The sequence below is a fragment of the Chiloscyllium plagiosum genome, unplaced genomic scaffold, assembly GCF_037043375.1.
Source record: "Chiloscyllium plagiosum isolate Xiang-an unplaced genomic scaffold, Cpla_swu_hap1 HiC_scaffold_17, whole genome shotgun sequence".
NCBI lineage: Eukaryota > Metazoa > Chordata > Chondrichthyes > Orectolobiformes > Hemiscylliidae > Chiloscyllium > Chiloscyllium plagiosum.
The window spans coordinates 4,792,125-4,814,378 of NW_028270155.1; the positions used below are offsets into that span (position 1 = coordinate 4,792,125).

Here is a 22,254-nt window from a genome sequence, read left to right on the forward strand (position 1 = left end):
TATTAATTGCTGTTAGTGGAATGAAATTCCACTGTTTATGTGGAGGTGTTTTCTAACTTCACTTCTGAAAGAAAAGCAAAAACAAAAGTCGTGGAAACACTCAGCAGGTCAGGAACATCCAAGGAGAGGGATAACATCACTGATTTGGGTTGAAGTACTCTTGCATCAGAATCTTGTACTCAAACAGATGTTCCACTGCAGGTATTCCTCCGAGAAGCAGAAAGGCATGAGCAACAAATGCTACCTTTGCGCCATCAACATCTCATGAATAAATTGAAAAAGAAAACCTTGCAATCATGAATGTTTATGAGCACCAAGGAAGCTGATAATATTGACATGGGAGAGAGAGCAATATTTAAAAGCCAACTTTAATGTTCATATCCAAAGTTGGAGTTTCTGATTTATGAAATATGTAAAACATACAACACAGAAATAGGCCATTCAGCTGAGAGACCGTCTGCCAGTCCTCCTCCTCCTCCTCCATATCAGCCTCCTTCAATCCAATCCTATCAACATATTCTTCTAATCCTATCCCCCTCGTTATCTAAATGCTCATTAAATAGGTCAGACATAATTTGAAAAAAAAATAAAAGTTCAACTGAACCTGCTGCTTTGCTTCCCCAAAGCCGTTAGAATCTCAAGGGATGTTTAAAGCCAGAATTTTGACTTCCTCACAGCAAAATGTATTGTTTGGATTGATTTCTCTTTTCTTTATTTCAGGAAATGACCTAGAGGCCTTAGAAATACGTTAGTGCTGTCCTGCTTCATACTGCAACTGAGTGCATAATCAATCTGGAAGCAGCACTTGTTTCCGCTTCGATCCCAAACTACCTCACCAAGGATTTAAAAACCCAACACGTATGAAGGGAGGAGGAGGAGGAGGCAGCTTGTGAAATCTGCAAGAGCATAGGCACTTGTCAGTTTTTTTGTTTGTGTTAAAGTTGAAACACTACATTCAAATGAGCTACGTTTGACCGACTGGATCTGTCAAAAACTCTTTGAAGAACTTGATCACGGGACAAGAGTAATGTGGACTGCTTTGAGTAATAGTCCGAGCACTGAATAGTTAATATTTTACGTTTAACTTTCGCTGTTGATCAGTGTCTTAGTCCATTTTAGTAAGTCTGCGAATCTTACTTTTCTTTGAGTTTACTTTTCAAGTGCTTTTGTGTTGGAGCTAGCAAGAGTGTTCCATCAACATTGTGTGATTCAAAACAGAAAGACAATGCTTTGATACTAGTTTAACTGGTGAGCTGATTCCCTTTTTTGGGTTTGGTTTCTTTCACTGCCAGCCCCACGTTCTTTAGGGTGTAAAATGGCATTGACTCCTCCTGTTGACCATTGTCGCTGGTTTTGTTCTAATAATCGGAATAGTGAGCGGCTGTGCTAAACCCTTCGTGCATTACTGTGCAGCTTTTTGAGAAGCATGAGCCGCCGATGAATGTGCAATTCGGGGACAGAGCAACGGTAATCAATTCTGAAAAACTCTTTTTTTTATTCTCTCTCCATACTTGACTGGTCGCAGCAGGGCTGCACCTACAGAAGACTAATAGATTTGACTGTTTCAGGAATCATCTCCTGTGCTGACAGACTGTGTGCACGTGTGAAAACGCTTGCCTTCGGATATACGCTAGAGCTATAATTATGTATGTGATACTCTTGACTCTTTTTGCAGAACTTTCCATGTTTAAAGTTGTTTGGGACATTTAAAGAAAAAAATTGCTACCTAATTAAGACGACTTACTCAAAGAAAAGGGCAAACAACAAACCCACAGAAAAAAACACCATTACTTATGTATTGTTGCAGTGCTCGGGAAAATAAAATGGACTATAAGCGACGGTTTCTGCTTGGCGGGTCCAAGCAGAAAGTGCAACAACACCAGCAGTACCCAATGCCTGAGCTAGGCAGGACCCTGAGCGCACCTATGGCATCCTCCGCTGGTGTGACACCTCCGTTGACACCCACCACCCAGATAGCAGATATCCAACAGGGAATCTCCAAATACTTGGATGCACTGAATGTGTTCTGCCGAGCCAGCACGCTCCTCACCGACCTCTTCAGCAGTGTTTTTCAAAATTCACATTATTCTAAAGCAGCTATGCAACTGAAAGACGTGCAGGTACATGTCATGGAGGCAGCAAGCAGACTCACAGCAGCAATAAAACCAGAAATTGCGAAAATGCTGATGGAACTGAGTGCAGGGACAGCAAACTTCAAAGATCAGAATGACTTCAGTCTTCAAGACATTGAGGTAAGGAAACTGGCAAAGTTGCTTGACTAACTGAGAATTGCCACCATAAACATGAAACTATTGTAAATACCCCCCCAAAAAAGGCATTATTTCAAACCTTTTTCTACTTTAAGTATTGCCCAAAGAGATTGTTTTGTGAACTAGCTTGCAAGAATTGTTGCAAATAACACTGAGAGTTCTTAATGTGCCGACTTAAAAAAATATAATTACTGCCAGCCCTTTTTTTGAAAAAACAAAAGAATAAATTTTTATTCCTATAGAACCTTTCATAATCTCCAGATTTCTCAAATCACTTAACTGACAATGCAGGAGTTTTGAAATACAATTGATTTTGTAATTTTGGGAAAGATCCAACTCATTTGTTTACAAGATCTCACAAATATCAGTGAAATAAGTGACCCAACCATTTGATCTGTGTGTTGAGAGTTGAATATGACAGGGCACTGGGGAGAACCCCACACTTGTTATTTGAAATAATGCCATGTGATCCTTTTATCCACCTGAGAGAATAGATGGTTCCTTGCCTCAACGCATCACCTGAAAGATGGCATCTCTGTGCAAGCATTCCTTAAGAAAGCACTGGGAGGGTCAACCTGGATTACATGATCAAGTCTCTGGAATAGGACTTGAACCCACAATGTTTTGAGCTAGATGCAAGAGTGCTATCCATGGAGCCACAGCTGACACCATTACATACCATTTCTAATAAATTGGATTTGTTTTTGCGAATTTAGTGTTGATTAAGCTTTGCAGACCTTGTGCTTGATCTGTGCTGGTAGTCAGCCAGGGAGTGGCAGGTTGAAGTTGATTTCAACTCTTAGGTTGGAGTGCGGCTGGTAAAATTGACCAAGATACGTAGGAGCAGGAGTAGGCCATTCAGCTCCTCAAGTTTACTCTGCCAGTGTGGATCATGTCTGATCATCTATTTCTGTGCCATTTTCCTGTGCTATTTCCATATCCCTTGATGACATTATTGAGAAATCCATTGATTTCTGCCTTGCACAGGTCTCTGGGGTGAGAAATTCCGAAGATTCAGTAGCCTCTGAATGAAGACATGCCTCCTCTTCTGAGTCCTAAAAAGTAGAAGCATCCACTCTGTTGATTCTTTGAATGCAGGACTAGTCTCCTCAATCTCTCCTTAAAGGACTGTCCAGGAATTAATCTGTTAAATCTCCATTGCATTCCTTCAATGGAAATGTTTATCCTCCTCCTTACTTTCTATCCAGTGACCGAAGATTACCTGTGAATGAGAAAACTGGGTTTAGCTGTAATGTTCTTTTATGATTTGGTACTCTGTAGTGAATGTGCAACGTTAAGGGCATTTAAATGGTCATTGGATAAACCTATGGATGATAATGGAATAGTGTAGGTTAGATGGGCTTCAGATTGGTTTCACAGGTTGGCGCAACATTGAGGGCTGAAGGGTCTGTACTGCACTATAATGTTCTATGGTGCAGAATGTGATGAGGTATTCTGTGGGGGCAATGCAGGAAGGGCCTGTATAATTATTTAGAGGCAAAGACTTGACACTCTTCAAGAGAAGATTCTGAGCTGGAAGTGGAAATTGGTGTGAAGAAGATTGAAACACTAATTAACAGAGTGGGGTTATCAAATGGAAAGTGTAGTGCTGGAAAAGCACAGCAGGTCAGGCAGCAACTAAGGAGCAGAAAACTTGATATTTCAGGCAAAAGCCCTTCATCAGGAAAGCCCCTTGTTCCTGATGAAGGGCTATAGCCCGAAACATCGATTTTCTTGCTCCTCGGGTGATGCCTGACTTGCTGTGCTTTTCCAGCACCATGCTCTCGACTCTAACCTCCAGTATCTGAAGTCCTCACTTTCTCCTCATCAAATGGAAAATTCAGTAGAAAAACACTCAGGATTTGCTGTGTAATTGCTGGATGATTAGTGATCTGTGCTGTGGAATACACATGGATTTGCTTTACAGCTTTGTTTAGTTGTCCCTTGCTTGTTTAACAGTTGATAAATGGCAGCAATATATGATGTGACATGACCATTCTCTTTGCAGTTCAGATTTACAGCTGGTTTAAAATAGTGTGAGCAGAATATATTGTAGGTGTGCCATAGGCCTGTGTTTTACGTCCATCACGCATGGCTCTATCAAAAGCATCAAACTATATTTCCTCTATTCATGCAGTAGGGCTAATTGTCCGTTTTCAACCTATTTTCTTTCAGATTTCTGTACAATATAGAAAGACCGTAGTTAACGCTTTTGTTTGTTTCCTGGAAAAGACCACATTGTGTGTATTATGGTGATGTGGAAAACAGGGTAGGTCTGGGGAGGGGAAGCTTATGATGTATGTGCAATTCCATATCAGCAAGCAGATCTGTACATTTTATTAATTTTAAAATATTATACATTGTCAATAAATTTACTCTAATGTAAGAAAGGAAAATATAGTTCAACAAGATATAAATCCATTTTGCGCTTATGGGAATGGATGAATGATGGTTCAGGTGGGTTTACTGGAGGCTGAGAGGATCTTTTGGGAGGGTTATTGGAGGGTTGTTTTTTTTTTGGAGATTATTCGTGGGACTCTTTACAGTATTCTCTTCAAAAATGTTTTGCTGTGAGGCTTTTATTTTAGTGACAGCTGCACTTAGTTTTCTTCTCTCTGAAATGCTCCCTTTAACAAGTTGACTGCACTTTTCATACTTCAGTTCACATTTAAAGACCACAGTCACCTTAATCAAAGATGACCATGGCCCCTTAAACCTTATTGAAGAATCAACAAGTGTCCTTACGTTGATTGTCTTGGTTGTTGGTTCTTCTTGTTCATCAACCTCCTCCTCCATAGTCCTTTTTTAATGATCGGTTATGGGACATAGGCATTTCTGGTTTGGCTCACTTTTATTGCCCCTCCCTAATTGCCCAAAGGGCAGGTAAGATTCAACATTTGTTTGTTGTAATGAACAAACATACTGGATTGAATGCATTAAATGTGGGTTGTTGCCAAGTTACTTGCCTCACATGCAGATGTTTTCTTCAATATGGGTTGAAGAAAAGGAGGCAGTAGTGCAGTGGAAACAGAAGTGGTAAAGCCCAACCCTTTTGCAGGCTGGGAACATGGGTTCAAATTCCACAATGGCAGGTTGAAACTCAGTAAAAATCTGGAATAAAATGATTACCTAATGACCATGTAACCACTGTGGATGATCGTAAAACCCCATCTTGTTCACTAATTTCCTTTTCGGGAAGGAAGTCTGTCATCTTTGCCTGGCCTGCCTGTGACTCCAGACACAGCAATTCAGATGATGACTTCTGCTTTTTAGCTTTGTATTTTTAAAAAATGTCTTGACTTGTACTCATTGCAGTTTGGAAGAATGAGAGGTGATCGCATTGAAATACATAGAATTCTTAAAGGGCTTGGCAGGCTAAATGCTGAGAGGATGTTTCCCCTCATGGGAGAGGCTAGAACCAGAGGCACGGTCTCAGGATAAAGAGGTGACAGTTTAAGACTGAGCGGAGGAATTTCTTCTGAGAGTTGGAGTCTTTCGAACTCCTTGCTACAGAGCGATGTGGGGCAGAGTCCTCATGTGTATTTAATGCTGTGACAGATTCTTGATCAGTGGTGGAATTGAAGGTTATGGGGAAAATGCAGCCAAATAGACATGAGTAATATTGGATCAACAATGCTTCAATTGACTAGTGGAGCAGGCTTGAGGGGCTGAATGGCCTACTCCTGTTCCTGTATCTTATGGTATGTTCTGCAAGATATACATCTCTAGAATAACCAGCCTCTTCAATGTTGACTCCTATTGGGGCATTCATTCTGATTCCTCATTGATTGCCTGTTGAACCTGTTCTGCCATTCAATGAAACCATAGCTGGTCTGTGGCCTAACTCCATATAATTTGCCTTTGGCTCATATCCCTTAATATTGTGGTTTAACAAAAATTGATCTCTCTCAGATTTAAAACTAATGACTGATGCAGCATCGATTGCCATTTATGGAAGAGAGTTCCAAACCACTACCACCCTTTGTGTGTAGAAGTGCTTCCTAACATCGCTCCTGAATGGTCTGGCCCTAATTTTTTAGACTATGCCCCCTAGTTCTAAAATCCCCAACCAGTAGAAATAGTTTATCTTTATTTACCCTGTCTTTTCCTGTTAAAATCTTGAAGACTTCGATCAGATTTACCTGCTTTATCATCAGCCCTGGCAACTTCACCACTTGCAACAATATTATACAAATTAGCATGTTTTTGTGTCTTGCAAATCCCATGTGGCTATCTATGATTAAAGTTTCACTGTAGTCTATTTTAACATCACCATTCAAACTCTCAGCCTAAAGCTAAAAGACATTGGTCTTGTCGCACAGTGGTGTTAGCTTCCTTGCCTCTGGCCTGGAAGATTCAGGTTCAAGTCCTATCCTGACCTAGAGATGTGTCATAACTTGTTCGCAGTTTTATTGAAATAATTAAAACCGAGCATTGGATTAAACATCAACATCAACCTCAACAGATAATTTAGTTTCCATATCGATCATAATTCCACCTTTATTATATCTAATTAAATCTTAACAGCATCCTAGGATTTACTGGATTACCAAACTCTCTTAATTGATCAAAAAAACTAAAAAGATCTGTGGATACTGAAAATCAGATTCAAAAACAGAAATTGCTGGAAAAGCTGTTCTGAAGAAGGGTCACTGGTCCCAAAATGTTCACTTCGCTTTCTCTCAACAGATACTGCCAGGACTGCTGAGTTTTTGCAGCAATTTCTGGTTTTGTTTCTTTTAATTGGTCAATGTTTTCACTAATTGTCCTCCCTTTTCCTGAAGGAGAGCTCTAACAATATCTATTGAATATTTATTAATTTCAGAATACTTCATAATATTTTACTTTCAGTATCTTCTTAGCAGTAAGCACCTCATAATTACTGACTCTTTTTTTGGCTCAATATGAATGATTTTGAATAAAATTAATAAATTATACCACAACATTTAAGATGACACAGTGGTTAGCATTGCTGCCTCAGCGCCAGAGACCCGGGTTCAATTCCCGCCTCAAGCGACTGATTGTGTGGAGTTTGCACATTCTCCCCATGTCTGTGTGGGTTTTCTCCAGATGCTCCGGTTTCCTCACACAGTCCAAAGATGTGCAGGTTAGGTGAATTTGCCATGCTAAATTGCCCATAGTGTTAGGTGCAGGAGTAAATGTAGGGGTCTGGGTGGTTGTGCTTCGGCGGGTCGGTGTGGACTTGTTGGGCCGAAGGGCCTGTTTCCACACTAAGTAATCTAATCTAATCTAATCTAATCTAATCTAATCTAATCTAATCTAATCTAATGACTATTATGGCATTGAGAGGGAGCTGATGATTATCATGGTTCGCAAAATGCTAGTGTACACTCACCAGCTTGTACTGAACAAAGTGTTGAGTGTTTTATCAGCAGCCTTTTAAAAGATCACTGGAGACCACAAAAGACAGTGCAACCTAGGCAGCACAAATAAAAGTCAGGGCTGCTTGCAATGATTGATTCTCCTCAATCCTCCCAAGATTGCCTGCTCTTTTCCTACCCCAGGACCCAGTTTTTGCAGTCTGAGCATGGGAATAACACACGAATGACCAGATGTATGATGCTAGTGTGAAGTAGCAATGCTGTAAGTATTATTGAAGACCGATGTTAATGCAAAACCTTTTTAAGCTAGGATTTCATGTGTAAATGCACCCATGTGTTGAAATTTTTGAAGTTTATATACAACCTGTAAATTTTCTTTACTTTTTAACTCATCTGTCTTAATTTCAAACAATCAGCAAGAATTTTCATTATCTGTCATCTTTAATGTTGTAAAAGATACCAAGGTTCTTCACACAGTTGTTATTCAAACAACATTTAATATAGAGGCCGGTAAAGAGACGTTAAGATATCTGACCAAAGCTTGGTTAAAGAGTTAAGTTGCAGTTCGGGTCTTAAAGGAGATGTGAAAGTGGTACAGGGAGGGAATTCCAGAACTTGAGAACTGGTTAACTAAAGACACAGCCACCAATGGTGGAGTGAATTTGGAGGTGTGCATGAGGCCAGAATCGGAGTACAGCGTCCATCAAAGCAAAAGGTATTCCTTTCAGCATTTTACATACCTCAATCACCTCCCACTTATAACTGATTTTATTCCAGTGGAGAAAACCCTGGATGTGTGTACTGCAAACCTGTTTACGAATCTATCCTTGTACCTTTAATATCATTGCTTAGTTCATATATGTTTTTGTAGTTTTGAAAGTGAGGTTACAAGTATGTTCTTGTGGCTGAAGGTGCTGGTTGTGATGCTGATGTAATGTGGCAAGCGATATTAATGCAATGCTGCTTTCATTCAGATTGTATACAACAACAAGAGCAATAAACCATGTTTGGTTATGCCAGTCATGAAATCTTAGCTCTTTCATGTTCAAGAAGTTCATATGGTTTTCTTTAATATGCTGTCACTTTTACTGTGTCAATCACACTTAAACCATGTCAACCACACTTAAACCAGCATCAATTAAAAAGCACTTATTAAGCAAATAATGCACCAAACTACAGAAAGGATAACCTCTTAACTCCCTAACATGACTGAAAAGCTCATGTCGAATTATACATTGCACAGCACACCTCTCAGAATTGTATTCTTTACAGGAACTAGCCCAGAGTTACTCTCAGCCTCCAACAAACTTGCATCTCTCCGTTTCATGGAGTTATGTTTAGTGTTCATTGAATTTCATTTCCTCCAGACTTCTCAAAATCCCTGTGCCAAATTCCAGCAGCAAGGCACACTCCAGTGATGCCATCTGGCCAAGGTGAATCTTCCTGTGTCATTACATTTCTACAATTTCCATTTCTTCTCGCAAATAATGAACTCACATCCACATTCTGACTAGTGGCTAACAGAGAATAATCTTTCTCCCTGCTTTTCATAGTAGTTGCTATTTTCCTTTCTCACCTGCACTCCATCCATTCATCCTCCCTTTTGTTTGTGTTCTGGTGTTTAATCTGGTATTTGACTTTGAATAGGTTTTTACCTGGCCCATGTCTCCATGCAGCCAGGTTACACAACAGTTTCCATCACTCCATTTGTCTTAAATTACAGGAAAAAGTAACCATCTTTAAAAAAAAATCTTCCATTTGTAACTGTTAGTGAATGAACATATGAATATGGTACAGGTACACAATCCTTTATCCGAAATGCTTGGGACCAGCTGGTTTTCGGAATTCAGAATTTTTCGAATTTCAGAATAAGTGACAGTTTGATGGTGTCGACCTGGGTTAACTGCCCGCCAAACAACCTTGTTAATGAGAAAAAAAACTTCTCAAAAAAGCCTTCGGACTTTGGAGCTTTTTGGATTTCGGGATTTCAGATAAAGGGTTGTCTATCTGTATCTGAACATTACAGAACCCAGCAAGTCATTGATTTCAGAGAGGGAGGGAGGGGGAAACATAGAGAATATAGGCTAAAAAAAAACAAGAGAAGATGACACCTACCAGAACACAATGATATCAGTGATTTACATGGAATATAAAATGATTTGAATTAATATAGCACACTTCATTGTCTCATATATTCCCAAGTGCTCCAGTACCCAGGAAATACTTGTGCAGCATTATCACTGTCAAAATAAAGAGAATGTGGCAGCACAGAGCAAGCAACTACACTTGCAATGAATATGTTATCAGAAAAACTGTTGTTAGTGATGCTCATGGATGGATAAACATTGGCCTTGATAGTAAGGAGAATACCAGTGTAACACAATGGAATGTGCTGTAACGTTTTAAGATTCCTATCTATCTTGCTCGTAAGAGATTTGGATTTGTTTAATTTTCTCTCTTTATGCAACATTCAGCCTACAAAATGTAAACTTTGAGATAGAAACGTTTTAGAGCATTGATTTGGACCTCTGATGTAACAGTCAGCAGCTTGTGTACTTGGTCATGTTATCTCAGCTTTGTGACAATGGTGACATAAGGGTGGACCTTTCAACCTATCAAACTTGCTTCACCATTCGACTTGATTATGGCTAATCACCAATCTCAGTTTAGATTTCCATGCTGCGGAGCTTGCATGTAAATCAGCATATAATTTAGCAGAATACTGGGTTTGTTGAAGTAAGTTTCATAACTTGCTGTGGTGGTATTTAAATTGTGATCTCTAGATTGCTGGTTGTGGGTTTAAATCCTGTTGGTGTGACTTTTGAAACAAAACATAGAAATTGTCAATTTTGACTGATGAAATTTGTAATAATCTTCTTAGCACTCTTTCAAGGTGGACTATTTCTGCTATATTAGTAAAACTTAAAAGCTGTTCACATACATTTAGTAGCAATTATTTGATTGACAAAGTACTTGTTAAACCAATAGGTGCCACATAGACACTTCCAAGTAGTGAGTATCTACACAAGTGTACTGTCATGAATTGCTTTTTGTAACCTTTTTGTAATGCAACCCATTTGATTCTTTGTCACATTTCATCCATCCCATTTGTTGTATCAAAATTGCTTGTTCACCAGAACATTTTCATTTAGTTTTAATGGAATATGAAATCATGGGATCTTTCAGAAGAAAGGCTACTGAGTAACTCGGAAAGTTTTTAAAATGTCCTATTATTTAGGATGTCAGCATCTCTAGCTAGTCCAGCATTTATTGCCCATTCCTAATTGTCCAAGAGAAGGTAGTGATGAGACACCTTTCTGAACTGCTGTAGTCCCATGAGCTGTAGGTACTCTAACAGAGCTTTTAGGGAGGGATTTCAGGATTTTGATTCAGTGACATTGAAGCATCCACAATTGCAGTTCCAAGTCAGGATTGAGAGAGATTTGGAGTGGAGCTGTCGCCTGCTTAATTTTCATGTGCTTAATTTTCAAACTAAGCAAGGAGTGCCGATTTGGAAGAAGAGTGAAGGCACTGAAGACACTATTTAGTTTTTGCCATTTGAGGCAATCCTAACCATTGCTTTGACCAAAGATGATTGCTGCAAACAAGACAATGATTCTACCTCTGGCAAATAACAGGGTCCAGAAATCGCAAAACGCTTCTAACTCATCAGAATGATAATTGATTTTCCTCTCGCAAACCTCCTCGCTTCCTAATGTAGCATCTAACAGTTTTTTTTAAAGAAAATGTTCTGGGATTTCTCCAGTTCTTTGGGAGTTTATACAGTATACTCTTCATTCCTGCAATTAATCCTAAAAGTCTTTTAGCTAACTTCAACCTGTATCCATTTGTTCATATCTCTGGTTTGGGCATATTTTAAGTTTACCTTTTCACTTCACTGTCTGAAATCTGCAAAGTATACCATTCACTTCTGTCCTTGCGAAACTCAAAGGCCTGGGTTTCATGTGCCTTCGCTTATAACTCCTGACACAAGGGATGAGCTAAATCAAAAAGTTATTCTTCCCATAATGAGAGAGAACTAAGACTCAAATATTCTGGCTGCACTGGGTGATGAAGTAGGTTTGCACTGCTGACTTCAATTTAAGAGTTTGGACTCCATTGAGTGAGTCACTTTCTCTGACTTAAGGCATGACTTGATTTATCTTGACATAATAAAAAAAATCCAGTTGACAAGCAGCGTAAACCCTATTTTGTTAATTAAAACATAATGGAAGAGTTGATTGAACAGTCTGTGTTTGAATTGACTTGGAATACTGGGTCAAGTGAAAGTGGTTAGGTTTGAAGCACAGATTTGGATGAGTTTGTTGCTTTTTCATTATTCTCTTTTTTTTATAAAAAAGAATGCCCATGAAGACTTACACCACCTCCACTGGAGTTGGCTGTGATGAGGTACTGTGCAGAACTGATGAATTTTGAAAACACTCCCTATTCCCCCTAGACAGTTTTGCTCAATGCCTCTTTACAGTTGTGGAACTGGTTGTGGGAATGTAGCATATTGGAGGGTTCAAACTGGTATTTAATGGTGCAGCAATTGAAAGAATGGGCTGCCACAATTTCTATTTATGTAACTCACGACTTTAATAGTCAAACTTTCCAAGATGTTTAATCAGACACAAATTCAGAATGAGGCACTTAGGAAAAGCTTAGTCAAAGAGTTAGATTTTTAACAAACCTTAAAGGAGCAGAAGAAGCAGACGGGTATAGTGTTTAAGGGCAAGAATTCCATACTATTTGGTCTGGATAGCTGACGATATGACACCAATGAAGAAGTGAAGGAAATGGAGGATATGCAAGAGACCAGAATTAGGTGAATGCAGATATCTAAGGAAGTAGAGCTGGAGGAAATTACAAAGATGGAAAGACAAAGACTTTGCGAGATTTGAGCAAAGGAAGAGAATTTTGAAGTGGAAGCAAATAATTCAAGAAATGGAGCAGTAGCTAGTCTTGATATTTTAAATGTTGAACAAGAAATATTCTTTTCATGTACAAATTTAAAACACACTGAAGATGCTGGAAATCTGAAACAGAATTTGCTGGAGAAACTCAGCAGGTCTGGCAGCATCTGTGGAGAGAAAGCAGAGTTAAAGTTTTGGGTCCAGTAACTTTTCTTCAGAACTTCAAATCTTTTTTCTGATGGGAATCGCTTGATTGATTGCGGTGAGATAGGAGTATCTTGTTGGGGAAAACATACTATTAAGACTGATCTCTTTTGCAAATTCTGGCGCCCTAGGAAGATTTCAGCTGAGTCTGTGTTTCACTTAACTAATAAAATGTTGTGACTGATATCTGCCAGTTGACTGAGGAATAGCACACCAAGCATTGTCAGATTTTTCTGGCTACCCTGGTGTATTGGTGCAAATGTTGGCTGTTTTCGGTGTGTGACTATTCACATGCACTTTGTTACGAAACTGTGATTTAACTTCCTGGTGCATCTTCATCCCCTTTTAGCTTCAGTTTTCTGAGCACATTTGACTATTCTACAAATTCTTCCATAATGTCACCCTGAAAATTGCTCTTATGTGAGTCTGAACAATGATTGTTGGCTTATCGGATGTAAATCTGAACTGAGGCCAATTCTTTGCTTCCCAAACTGTCACCACATGCCACTGCTTTAACCCATTTATCTATTAGCAATGTCCTGGAGGGAAGATTTTATAACATTTTGCTGAGATAAATCCCTGGTGAAAGTTTGAGGTCACTTTTCCTGTATATCTTGAATGAAGTATAGACTAAGTACAATACCACTGGTGAAATAGTCCTGTAATTCCTCCCCTAATTTATATATAACTGTCACAGTCTTGTTGTTTGCCAGGGCATTGCTGATAACTTGAGTAGTCCATAACTCTGAAGATGGACGAGGGAGATCCAGTAGATGTAGTGTACCTGGACTTTCAGAAAGCTTTTGATAAAGTCCCACATAGGAGGTAAGTGAGCAAAATTAGGGCGCATGGTATTGGGGGCAAAGTACTAACTTGGATTGAAAGTTGGTTGGCTGATAGGAAACAAAGAGTAGTGATAAACGGCTCCATTTCGGAATGGCAGGCAGTGACCAGTGGGGTACTGCAGGGATCAGTACTGGGACCGCAGCTTTTTACAATATATGTTAATGATATAGAAGATGGTATCAGCAATAACATTAGCAAATTTGCTGATGATACTAAGCTGGGTGGCAGGGTGAAATGTGATGAGGATGTTAGGAGATTGCAGGGTGACCTGGACAAGTTAGGTGAGTGGTCAGATGCATGGCAGATGCAGTTTAATATGGATAAATGTATGGTTATCCACTTTGGTGGTAAGAACAGGAAGGCAGATTACTACCTAAATGGAATCAATTTAGGTAAAGGGGCAGTACAGAGAGATCTGGGTATTCTTGTACACCAGTCAATGAAGGTAAGCATGCAGGTACAGAAGGTACTGAAGAAGATTAATAGCATGTTGTCCTTCATAACAAGGGGGATTGAGTATAGAAGCAAAGAGGTTCTTCTGCAGCTGTACAAGGCCCTGGTGAGACCATACCTGGAGTACTGTGTGCAGTTCTGGTCTCCGAATTTGAGGAATTACATTCTGGCTATTGAGGGAGTGCAGCGTAGGTTTACGAGGTCAATTCCTGGAATGGCAGGATTACCTTACACTGAAAGACTGGATTGACTGGGCTTGTATACCCTTGAGTTTAGAAGACTGAGAGGACATCTGATTGAGACATATAAGATTATTAAAGGATTGGACACTGTGGAGGCAGGAAACATATTTCCGCTGATGGGTGAGTGCCGAACCAGAGGACACAGCTTAAAATTATGGGATAGACCATTTAGGACAGAGATGAGGAGAAACTTCTTCACCCAGAGAGTGGTGGCTGTGTGAAATGCTCTGCCCCAGAAGGCAGTGGAGGCCCAGTCTCTAGATTCGTTTAAGAAAGAGTTGGGTAGAGCTCTCAAGGATAGTGGAATCAAGGGTTATGGAGATAAGGCAGGATCAGGATACTGATTAAGGATGATCAGCCATGATCATATTGAATGGTGGTACAGGCTCGAAGGGTAGAATGGCCTACTCCTGCACCTATTGTCTATAAGAATTCCGTGCAGTAACTAATTTGATTTACAGAATTGAATAGAATTTACAGCATAGAAACAAGCCTCCTCCCACCTTATCTCTAACTAATTCAGCACATCCATCTGTTCCTTCCCTCCCTTATCACTTATCCAGTTTCTTATTAAATGAGTCTATGCTGTTCATGTCAAATATTCCTCATGGTAGTGAGTTCCATATCCTCAACACAATCTGGGTAAGACATTTCTTCCCTTGTTCTGTATTATATTTGGTCAGAGTATTGAGTACAGGAATTGGGAGGTCATGTTGCAGCTGTACAGGACATTGGTTAGGCCACTGTTGGAATATTGCGTGCAATTCTGGTCTCCTTCCTATCGGAAAGATGTTGTGAAACTTGAAAGGGTTCAGAAAAGATTTACAAGGATGTTGCCAGAGTTGGAGGATCTGAGCTACAGGGAGAGGCTGAACAGGCTGGGGCTGTTTTCCCTGGAGCGTCGGAGGCTGAGGGGTGACCAACATCCTTGTAAATCTTTTCTGAACCCTTTCAAGTTTCACAACATCTTTCCGATAGGAAGGAGACCAGAATTGCACGCAATATTCCAACAGTGGCCTAACCAATGTCCTGTACAGCTGCAACATGACCTCCTAATTCCTGTACTCAATACTATGACCAAATATAATACAGAACAAGGGAAGAAATGTCTTACCCAGATTGTATTGAGGATATGGAACTCACTACCATGAGGAATATTTGACATGAACAGCATAGACTCATTTAATAAGAAACTGGATAAGTGATAAGGGAGGGAAGGAACAGATGGATGTGCTGAATTAGTTAGAGGTTTACAAAATTATGAGGGGCATGGATAGGATAAATAGGCAAAGTCTTTTCCCTGGGGTTGGGGAGTCCAGAACTAGAGGGCATAGGTTTAGGGTGAGAGGGAAAAGGTATAAAAGAGACCTAAGGGGCAACTTGTTCACGCAGAGGGTGGTACGCGTATGGAATGAGCTGCCAGAGGATGTGGTGGAGGCTGGTACAATTGCAACATTTAAGAGGCATTTGGATGGTTATATGAATCAGAAGGGTTTGGAGGGATATGGGCCGGGTGCTAGCAGGCGGGACTAGATTAGATTGGGATATCTGGTCGGCATGGACGGGTTGGACCGAAGAGTCTGTTTCCGTGCTGTACATCTCTATGAATCTATACATTTGTGGATCATATCCCTGGTCCTGCCCAGAAACCCTGGCCACACTCCCCTACGTCAAAGACATCTCAGAAATGACTGCCAGACTGCTCGGACCTCTTGGCATCATGGTAGCCCACAAACCCACCAACACACTGAAACAGCAGCTAATGAACTTGAAAGACCCTATACAGGCGACAAGCAAAACGAATGTCATTCATAAAATACCGTGCAACAACTGTAACAAACACTACATTGGACAAACAGGCAGGAAACTAATCACGAAGATACATGAACATCAACTAACTACAAAACGACATGACCCAATCTCACTCGTATACTTACATACAGATGAGGAATGACACCACTTCGACTGGGACAACACATCCATCCTAGGACAAGCCAAACAAAGACACATACCAGAATTCCTAAAAGCATGGCATTCCAACTGGACTTCTATCAACAAACACATCAATTTGCATCCCATCTCCCACCCACTGAGAAAAAGAACAGGAAATGACATCACCAACACAAGGAAACCTTGACACAAATAGAAAGCATGACAGAGCACCAGTGCTTCACTGGAGGCTCACTGATGTAACCTAGTATATTGACAAAACATCTGAAATCAAGCCTTCCAGCTCAGCGATCAAACTTACATCCAGAACCCAAGCTCTGGAATTCCCTCTCTATACCTTTGCTTCGCTTTCCTTCTGTGAAAGACTTCTTAAAAATGTACCTCTTTGACTGACCTAAGGTTTTGATCATTTGATGATCTAACATCTCCTATCTCATGTCATATTTTGTTTATGATGCTCCTGTGAGGTGCCTTGGGACTTTTCACTTTATAATATAGATTGTCATTACATTGCATTGCAAATGTCAAGCCGTGTGCTGTACCTTGAAATTTAGAATACTTGCTTGAGTGTCTAGCACAACTAAATGTGACACATGTAAACTTGCTAAACACCTCATATCTTTAAGATACATATATTACAGTTCAGCCTTGATTTCCTTTTGAATTTCAGTTGCTGCTGTTGTGTAGGCAAATTCCCAAAATAACTTCTTGTGCTTTTATTGAGGTAAGAATAATCTGACATCACGTAGAACCTAAGGTATTAGGACAGGTGACCAAAAGCTTGATCAAGAGGTATATTTTAAAGAGCATCTTAAAGATGGGGGGAGAGTAGTGGAAAAAAATACGAAGGTTATGAGGTTTAGGAAGGGAAATGCAGAGCTTCAGTTTGAGGCAGCGAAAAGTTGGCTGAGTGGGGTGATGAAAATTAGGGTTAGGGAGGTGCAGACGATCTTGGAGAGGGGTATGAATAGGAGGCTGTGGAGTTTTTCTGGTTGAGATTGTCCTGGGCTGGGAACCAGTGTAATTCAGAGAGTGCAGGACTGATGGGTAAACGGTATGTGAGACAGGATGTGGACTTCACAGTTTTAGACTGCTTATACAATGCTAAGCTTTGTAAAAAGCAATAAGCAAGAGACTATTTTACGAGTATATAACCACCTGAACCATGTTAAATTCGTAATGTTAACATAGGCTTTCAGAGTGAACACTAAAGTGGGACCATGTATTTCCTTCAGCACACAATGGTTAGGAATCAGCAGGAAGTGTGTTTGGAATATGATAAAATAAAAATGCTTCCAGCAATTGTTCTTGATCTTTTGCTTCCTGCACTCACCCCTGTGTTCCCAAAAAGGAAAATAAACTATGGCTTGCTGAAAAGCAATCCACCCTGCCTCTGTCAACAGTTCTGGAGCTGAATATACAGCTCAGTTGGCCACACCCTCGTCACTCAATTGTCCCAAGTTGTATATCCAGACTTTGAAAGTATAATCTAGGCAGTGCTGTGCTAAAGCAGTAATGTGAATAAAGGAAGAGGTAAATATCTGACTATAATTAACTGATGTCAGCTCGAGGGGGCTGTGTTTTGAATTTGACAATTATCACCTTCTGTATCTTTGGGAATTAACTTATGAGAAAGGTAATAATAACACCTGGCCTAAGAATAGCCAGCCCACACTCACTATTCAAACTGTCTCTTAGGTAGCCATTTCAAAAAGTTTTCTTTTTTGGGATGTGGGCATTTATTGTCCATCCCTAATTACTTTTGAGAAGGTGATGGTGCTTCATTCTTGAACCACTGCATTCTGTGTGGTAAAGGTACTTCCATAATGCTGTTGGGGATGGCTTTGTTGACTTTTGACCCAGTGCCTAAGGAGGGATGGTGGTATTGTTCCAAGTCAGTGTGGGAATAGGAGACTTTCTGTTTTCATTATAATCTTCCACATCTGGAGTATTTCACAGGTGAAAGGAACAGGATCTGGGGCTTAGAAGGCGATCTCTCACTTGGATCATCCTTGTCCTTAGGCACCGACTTGAAGCAGCTGTTGGGAGGCAGGTTGTAATGGATGGAGTTCCATCAGCGTGCCTTATTGTTCTTATTAGAAGGGAATGCTTCATCCATGTACTGGCTGAGGATTAGCTTCATGTCTAGGCATAGTGGAAAGCAGTGATAGCAATCCACCCCACCTCTGCCAACAGTTTTGGAGCTGAATATATAGCTCAGTTGGCCACACCCATGTCATTCAGTTGTCCCAAATTGTGTATCCAGCTTGGCCCTAGAGGGAGTTCACCACAGGTTTACAAGGATGCTACTTGCATTTCAAGGGTTAAGTTAGGAGAAGAGATTCGACAAATTATGCCTGTATCGTCTCAAATTTAGAAGGTGAAGAGGTGATCTAATTGAGGTCTTCAGGATATTAACAGGGTAGGACAGGGTAGATAAAGATAAATGTTTAGCACTGGTTGAAGATTCTAGAACCAGGGGCATAGTCTGAAAATTAGGCCTAGGTCATTCAGTAGAGATGCTAGAAAGCACTTCTACATTCAACAAGTAGTGGAAGCTTGGAACACAAATGGTGGTCGATGCTAATTCAATTGTTATGTTTAAATGTGAGACAAAATTTTTTTATTAAAGGTATCAAAGGATATGGGCCCAAGGCAGGCATATAGAGTAGGTGGCCTATTCCTATTTTTATGTTCCTAACCATGTTGAGGCACTGATAGGGATTGGCTTCTCCAGGCTCCTCTCCGAGAAAAGATAGCTGGCTTAGTTGTACATGCTGAATTTCTTAAAATATATTGTCATTTTAGGGACTGTTGCTGTTTGGAAGCGAGAGAGGATGTGAACGTCAGAGTTTAAAACACAGATCTGAGGCTGTAATGCATTTTCAATAACTTTCTGAAGCAGTTTTGCTGTTTATTGTCACTTATTTCCCTAATGAGATTAGTTTTTTGAAGAAATTATTTTTAAGGTCGGTGTATTTTTGGAGCATAACGCCTAAGGGCTATTTTCTCGAGCTTAAAGGGGGGGTTAGTGTGAGACAGAGTGGGAGTGGATAAAAGAGAGAGAAAGGGATGCAAGTATGGGAAAGGTGGAAAGAAGCCTGTGGAGAGGAAAATCCAGGCTTAAAGTCCACTCACATCAGATCCCCACCTTTATGTGAATTCTGGTGAGGACATCTTAGAGTGTATCCCACCAGAGTTGGCCCATGTGTTAAACCTAACTTATTAGCTCAGTCTCAGTTATTGTCCCCTTAGCTGAACATGAATTGGAGCTGATTCTCTTGCTCTCTCTCTAGCTCTGATTCTTAGCCAAAAAAGGGCATTACAGTTTTGCTTTATTGTTAAATTTTGCTGCTTGGCACATTTTAATAGTATTTTGATCCCAACTGATGTTATTACTGGACAAGTCATACACCAGACTGAAACCAGACTTGATAAATCATATTTTATTTAGTATTGCTTTTAACTCATTGAAACATAAGTACACAATGTTGCAGATGACATTTTAACAATCAAACAGAAATTTATCAATCAAAAGGAAAGAAGATCAAATAGAAATGTCAAATTTGATATAACACAATTTCGAAGTGTTTTAAGTAAACACTTAAAACTTTAAAGTGTTAAGTTTAAAAATATAAAGTGTAAAAGTATGATCCCATTAATCTCCAATCATTTCTACAAGTTACAAAAAAAAGTAGAGTACTCAAAAATCGTTTTAGAACATAGACCTGTACAGCACAATACAGGCCCTTCGGTCCTCGATGTTGGGCCAGCCTTTAATCCTACTCTAAGATCAGACTAACCTACATCCCCTTCATTGTATTAACTTCCATGTGCCTATCCAAAAATCACTTAAATATCCCTAATGTCTCTGACTCTACTACCACCGCTGGCAGTGCATTCCACGTACCCACCACTCTCTCTGACATCTCCCCTAAACCTTCCTCCAATTACCTGAGAATTATGTCCCCTTGAGATTGACTTTTTGGACGTAACTTGATTTTAATTCCGAGACTGAAAAGGCTGATAGCTGCTTTCTGGTTCTTTCATACGCCTGAGCTTTGCTTCAAGTAATCTCTTTAGGGTGTATCATAACAGTTCTGTTTGGAATTGTCACTAACTCCTTACTCTAAAGTAATCTGATTTTAAAAGATTCTCTCCTTCTCAGGGGCACTTCTTTATATGTCTCCATCCAAGGGCTTCACAGAATTGCCCAAAATAAAGTAAAAGCTCTTTCCCTAAGCTATGAGTATTTTCCCTAACAAAAACAGAAATTACTGGAAAATCTCTGCAGGGCTAGCAGCACCTGTAGAGAGAAGTCAGAGTTAACATTTTTAAAAGAAATCACCATAGCTACAGAAGTACATAAAGTTAATTATTAACTTCAGATACACAAAACCAATGTCACTACTTCAAAAATTCAAAAATCTAAACATAAATTACATTACAATATGTACAAATCACAGTCTGCATCACAATAACTTTATTTCTCACTTAAATGTATTGATTTTGAATTTTGTATAATGAAGTTGACATTCATTCTACCCCCCCCCCCCCCCAAAACTTCAAATGGGTTGGCCACTACGTTGTACAGCATCTTTGTTCTCAGGATTGTTTGTGAAGGCTTAAACAATGAGCCACTTTTGAAATGTAGATGGGGCTGTATAAACAAATGAAGCAGGAAGATTCTGTAAGCAGTTGTTAAGTAAATTACAGGTAATGTGTTACATTGTTAGTTGTTGAGTGTAAAATCTTGACTAGAACACCCGAGACTTCCTCATTATCCTTCCAGTAGTGCCATTGGATTATTTATGTTCACCTGAGAAGGCAGACCTGGGGTCTTGGTCTACAGTATCATCTAAAAACCTGCATTTCTTACAGTCATGATGTGGAGGAGCTAATGTTGGCATTAGCTACCTGATGAAGGAGCAGCGCTCTGAAAGCTCCAAAGCAGCGCTTCAAATAAACCTATTGGACTATAACCTGGTGTGTGATTTTTAACCATTTCCTAGAGGGCAGCGCTTCAGTACTGCACTGAACTTGCCTGGATTATACATGAATCTCTTTCGTGGAACTTGAGCACTGAGCCCAAAGTATCTCCAAAATAATTTCACTTACTGTTTTTGCTACTCTGAGCAACTCATAGTACAACTGTATTTGGTATGTTGGAGGGAGACATTGAAAGGTGAGAAAGGTCACTTTGGCAAAAATATTTCACTCTGTTTTCTTTTAAACATACATAATTGCATTTTAAACATAATTGCATTTGAACCTTATTTAAAAGTAGAGCTGAATTATACTTTTCTTGGGTTACAGCGTAAAGGGGAAGCGCTGTTATTGTTCTGGGAAGATTAATGGTGTGGAAGAATCGCTGAAAGAAGGAAATTGCTTCTTATCAAGGAAAACGGGCAGAAAAACAGAAAATGTGGAAACCTAGTTGCAGCTCAAGAGGAAACATGATCTTTTATTCAGAGCTTGTCTTGTTAAATTCTAATAAGAGGAAGAAAGGCGGCATTTGTTTAGTGTATGACTTAGTGAGGGAGCTCAGCTGCTGCAACAAGGCCTCACTAGTGCAAGAGGACAATTCAGTGTTCCCCACTTTAGATCCTAGTCAGTTTTCAGCTTGTCTTGGTTGACAGATATCCTCAGTGTTTAGGAATTAGTCAGTAAAACTGCATAACCAAATCCACCTTTCAGCAGTGCAGATATGTTTGCTGTCAGTTAGGAAACTACAGTACTTGGTGCTTCTCAGTCATTGCAGCTGGGCAGATTATTCCGCGTGCACACATAGTGTTTCTTTTCTAGGACTTGCTGAAATAATAAATAATTCTGTTTAGTACATGCAAGAAGTAGATTGATGTCGGACGAACACTGCTAGTCTGAATTTGTTTTGGTGTGAGTTATTAATGCTCTGCTATTGAAGTCATCCCCCAAGTGGTAATTTCTAGATTTTCACTGTGATAGAAGTATATATGTGTGTGTGTGTGTGTGTGTGTGTTTGATTTGCTGGGGAGGGAGGGGGAGTCTGTAA

General features: G+C 39.8%; 1 protein-coding gene across 5 annotated transcripts in view; it reads left to right on the forward strand.

Moving 5' to 3' along the window:
- The window catches only part of garre1 (granule associated Rac and RHOG effector 1), a 216,739-nt gene that overhangs the window by 98,498 nt on the left and 95,987 nt on the right, over nt 1-22,254 (forward strand). For all 5 annotated transcript variants that reach the window (XM_043706520.2, XM_043706524.2, XM_087995696.1 and 2 more), the window contains exon 2: nt 721-2,252. In XM_043706520.2, coding sequence (XP_043562455.2) covers nt 1,794-2,252 — 459 coding nt within the window. In that variant the 5' untranslated portion in view covers nt 721-1,793. The remainder of the gene's footprint in view (nt 1-720; nt 2,253-22,254) is intronic.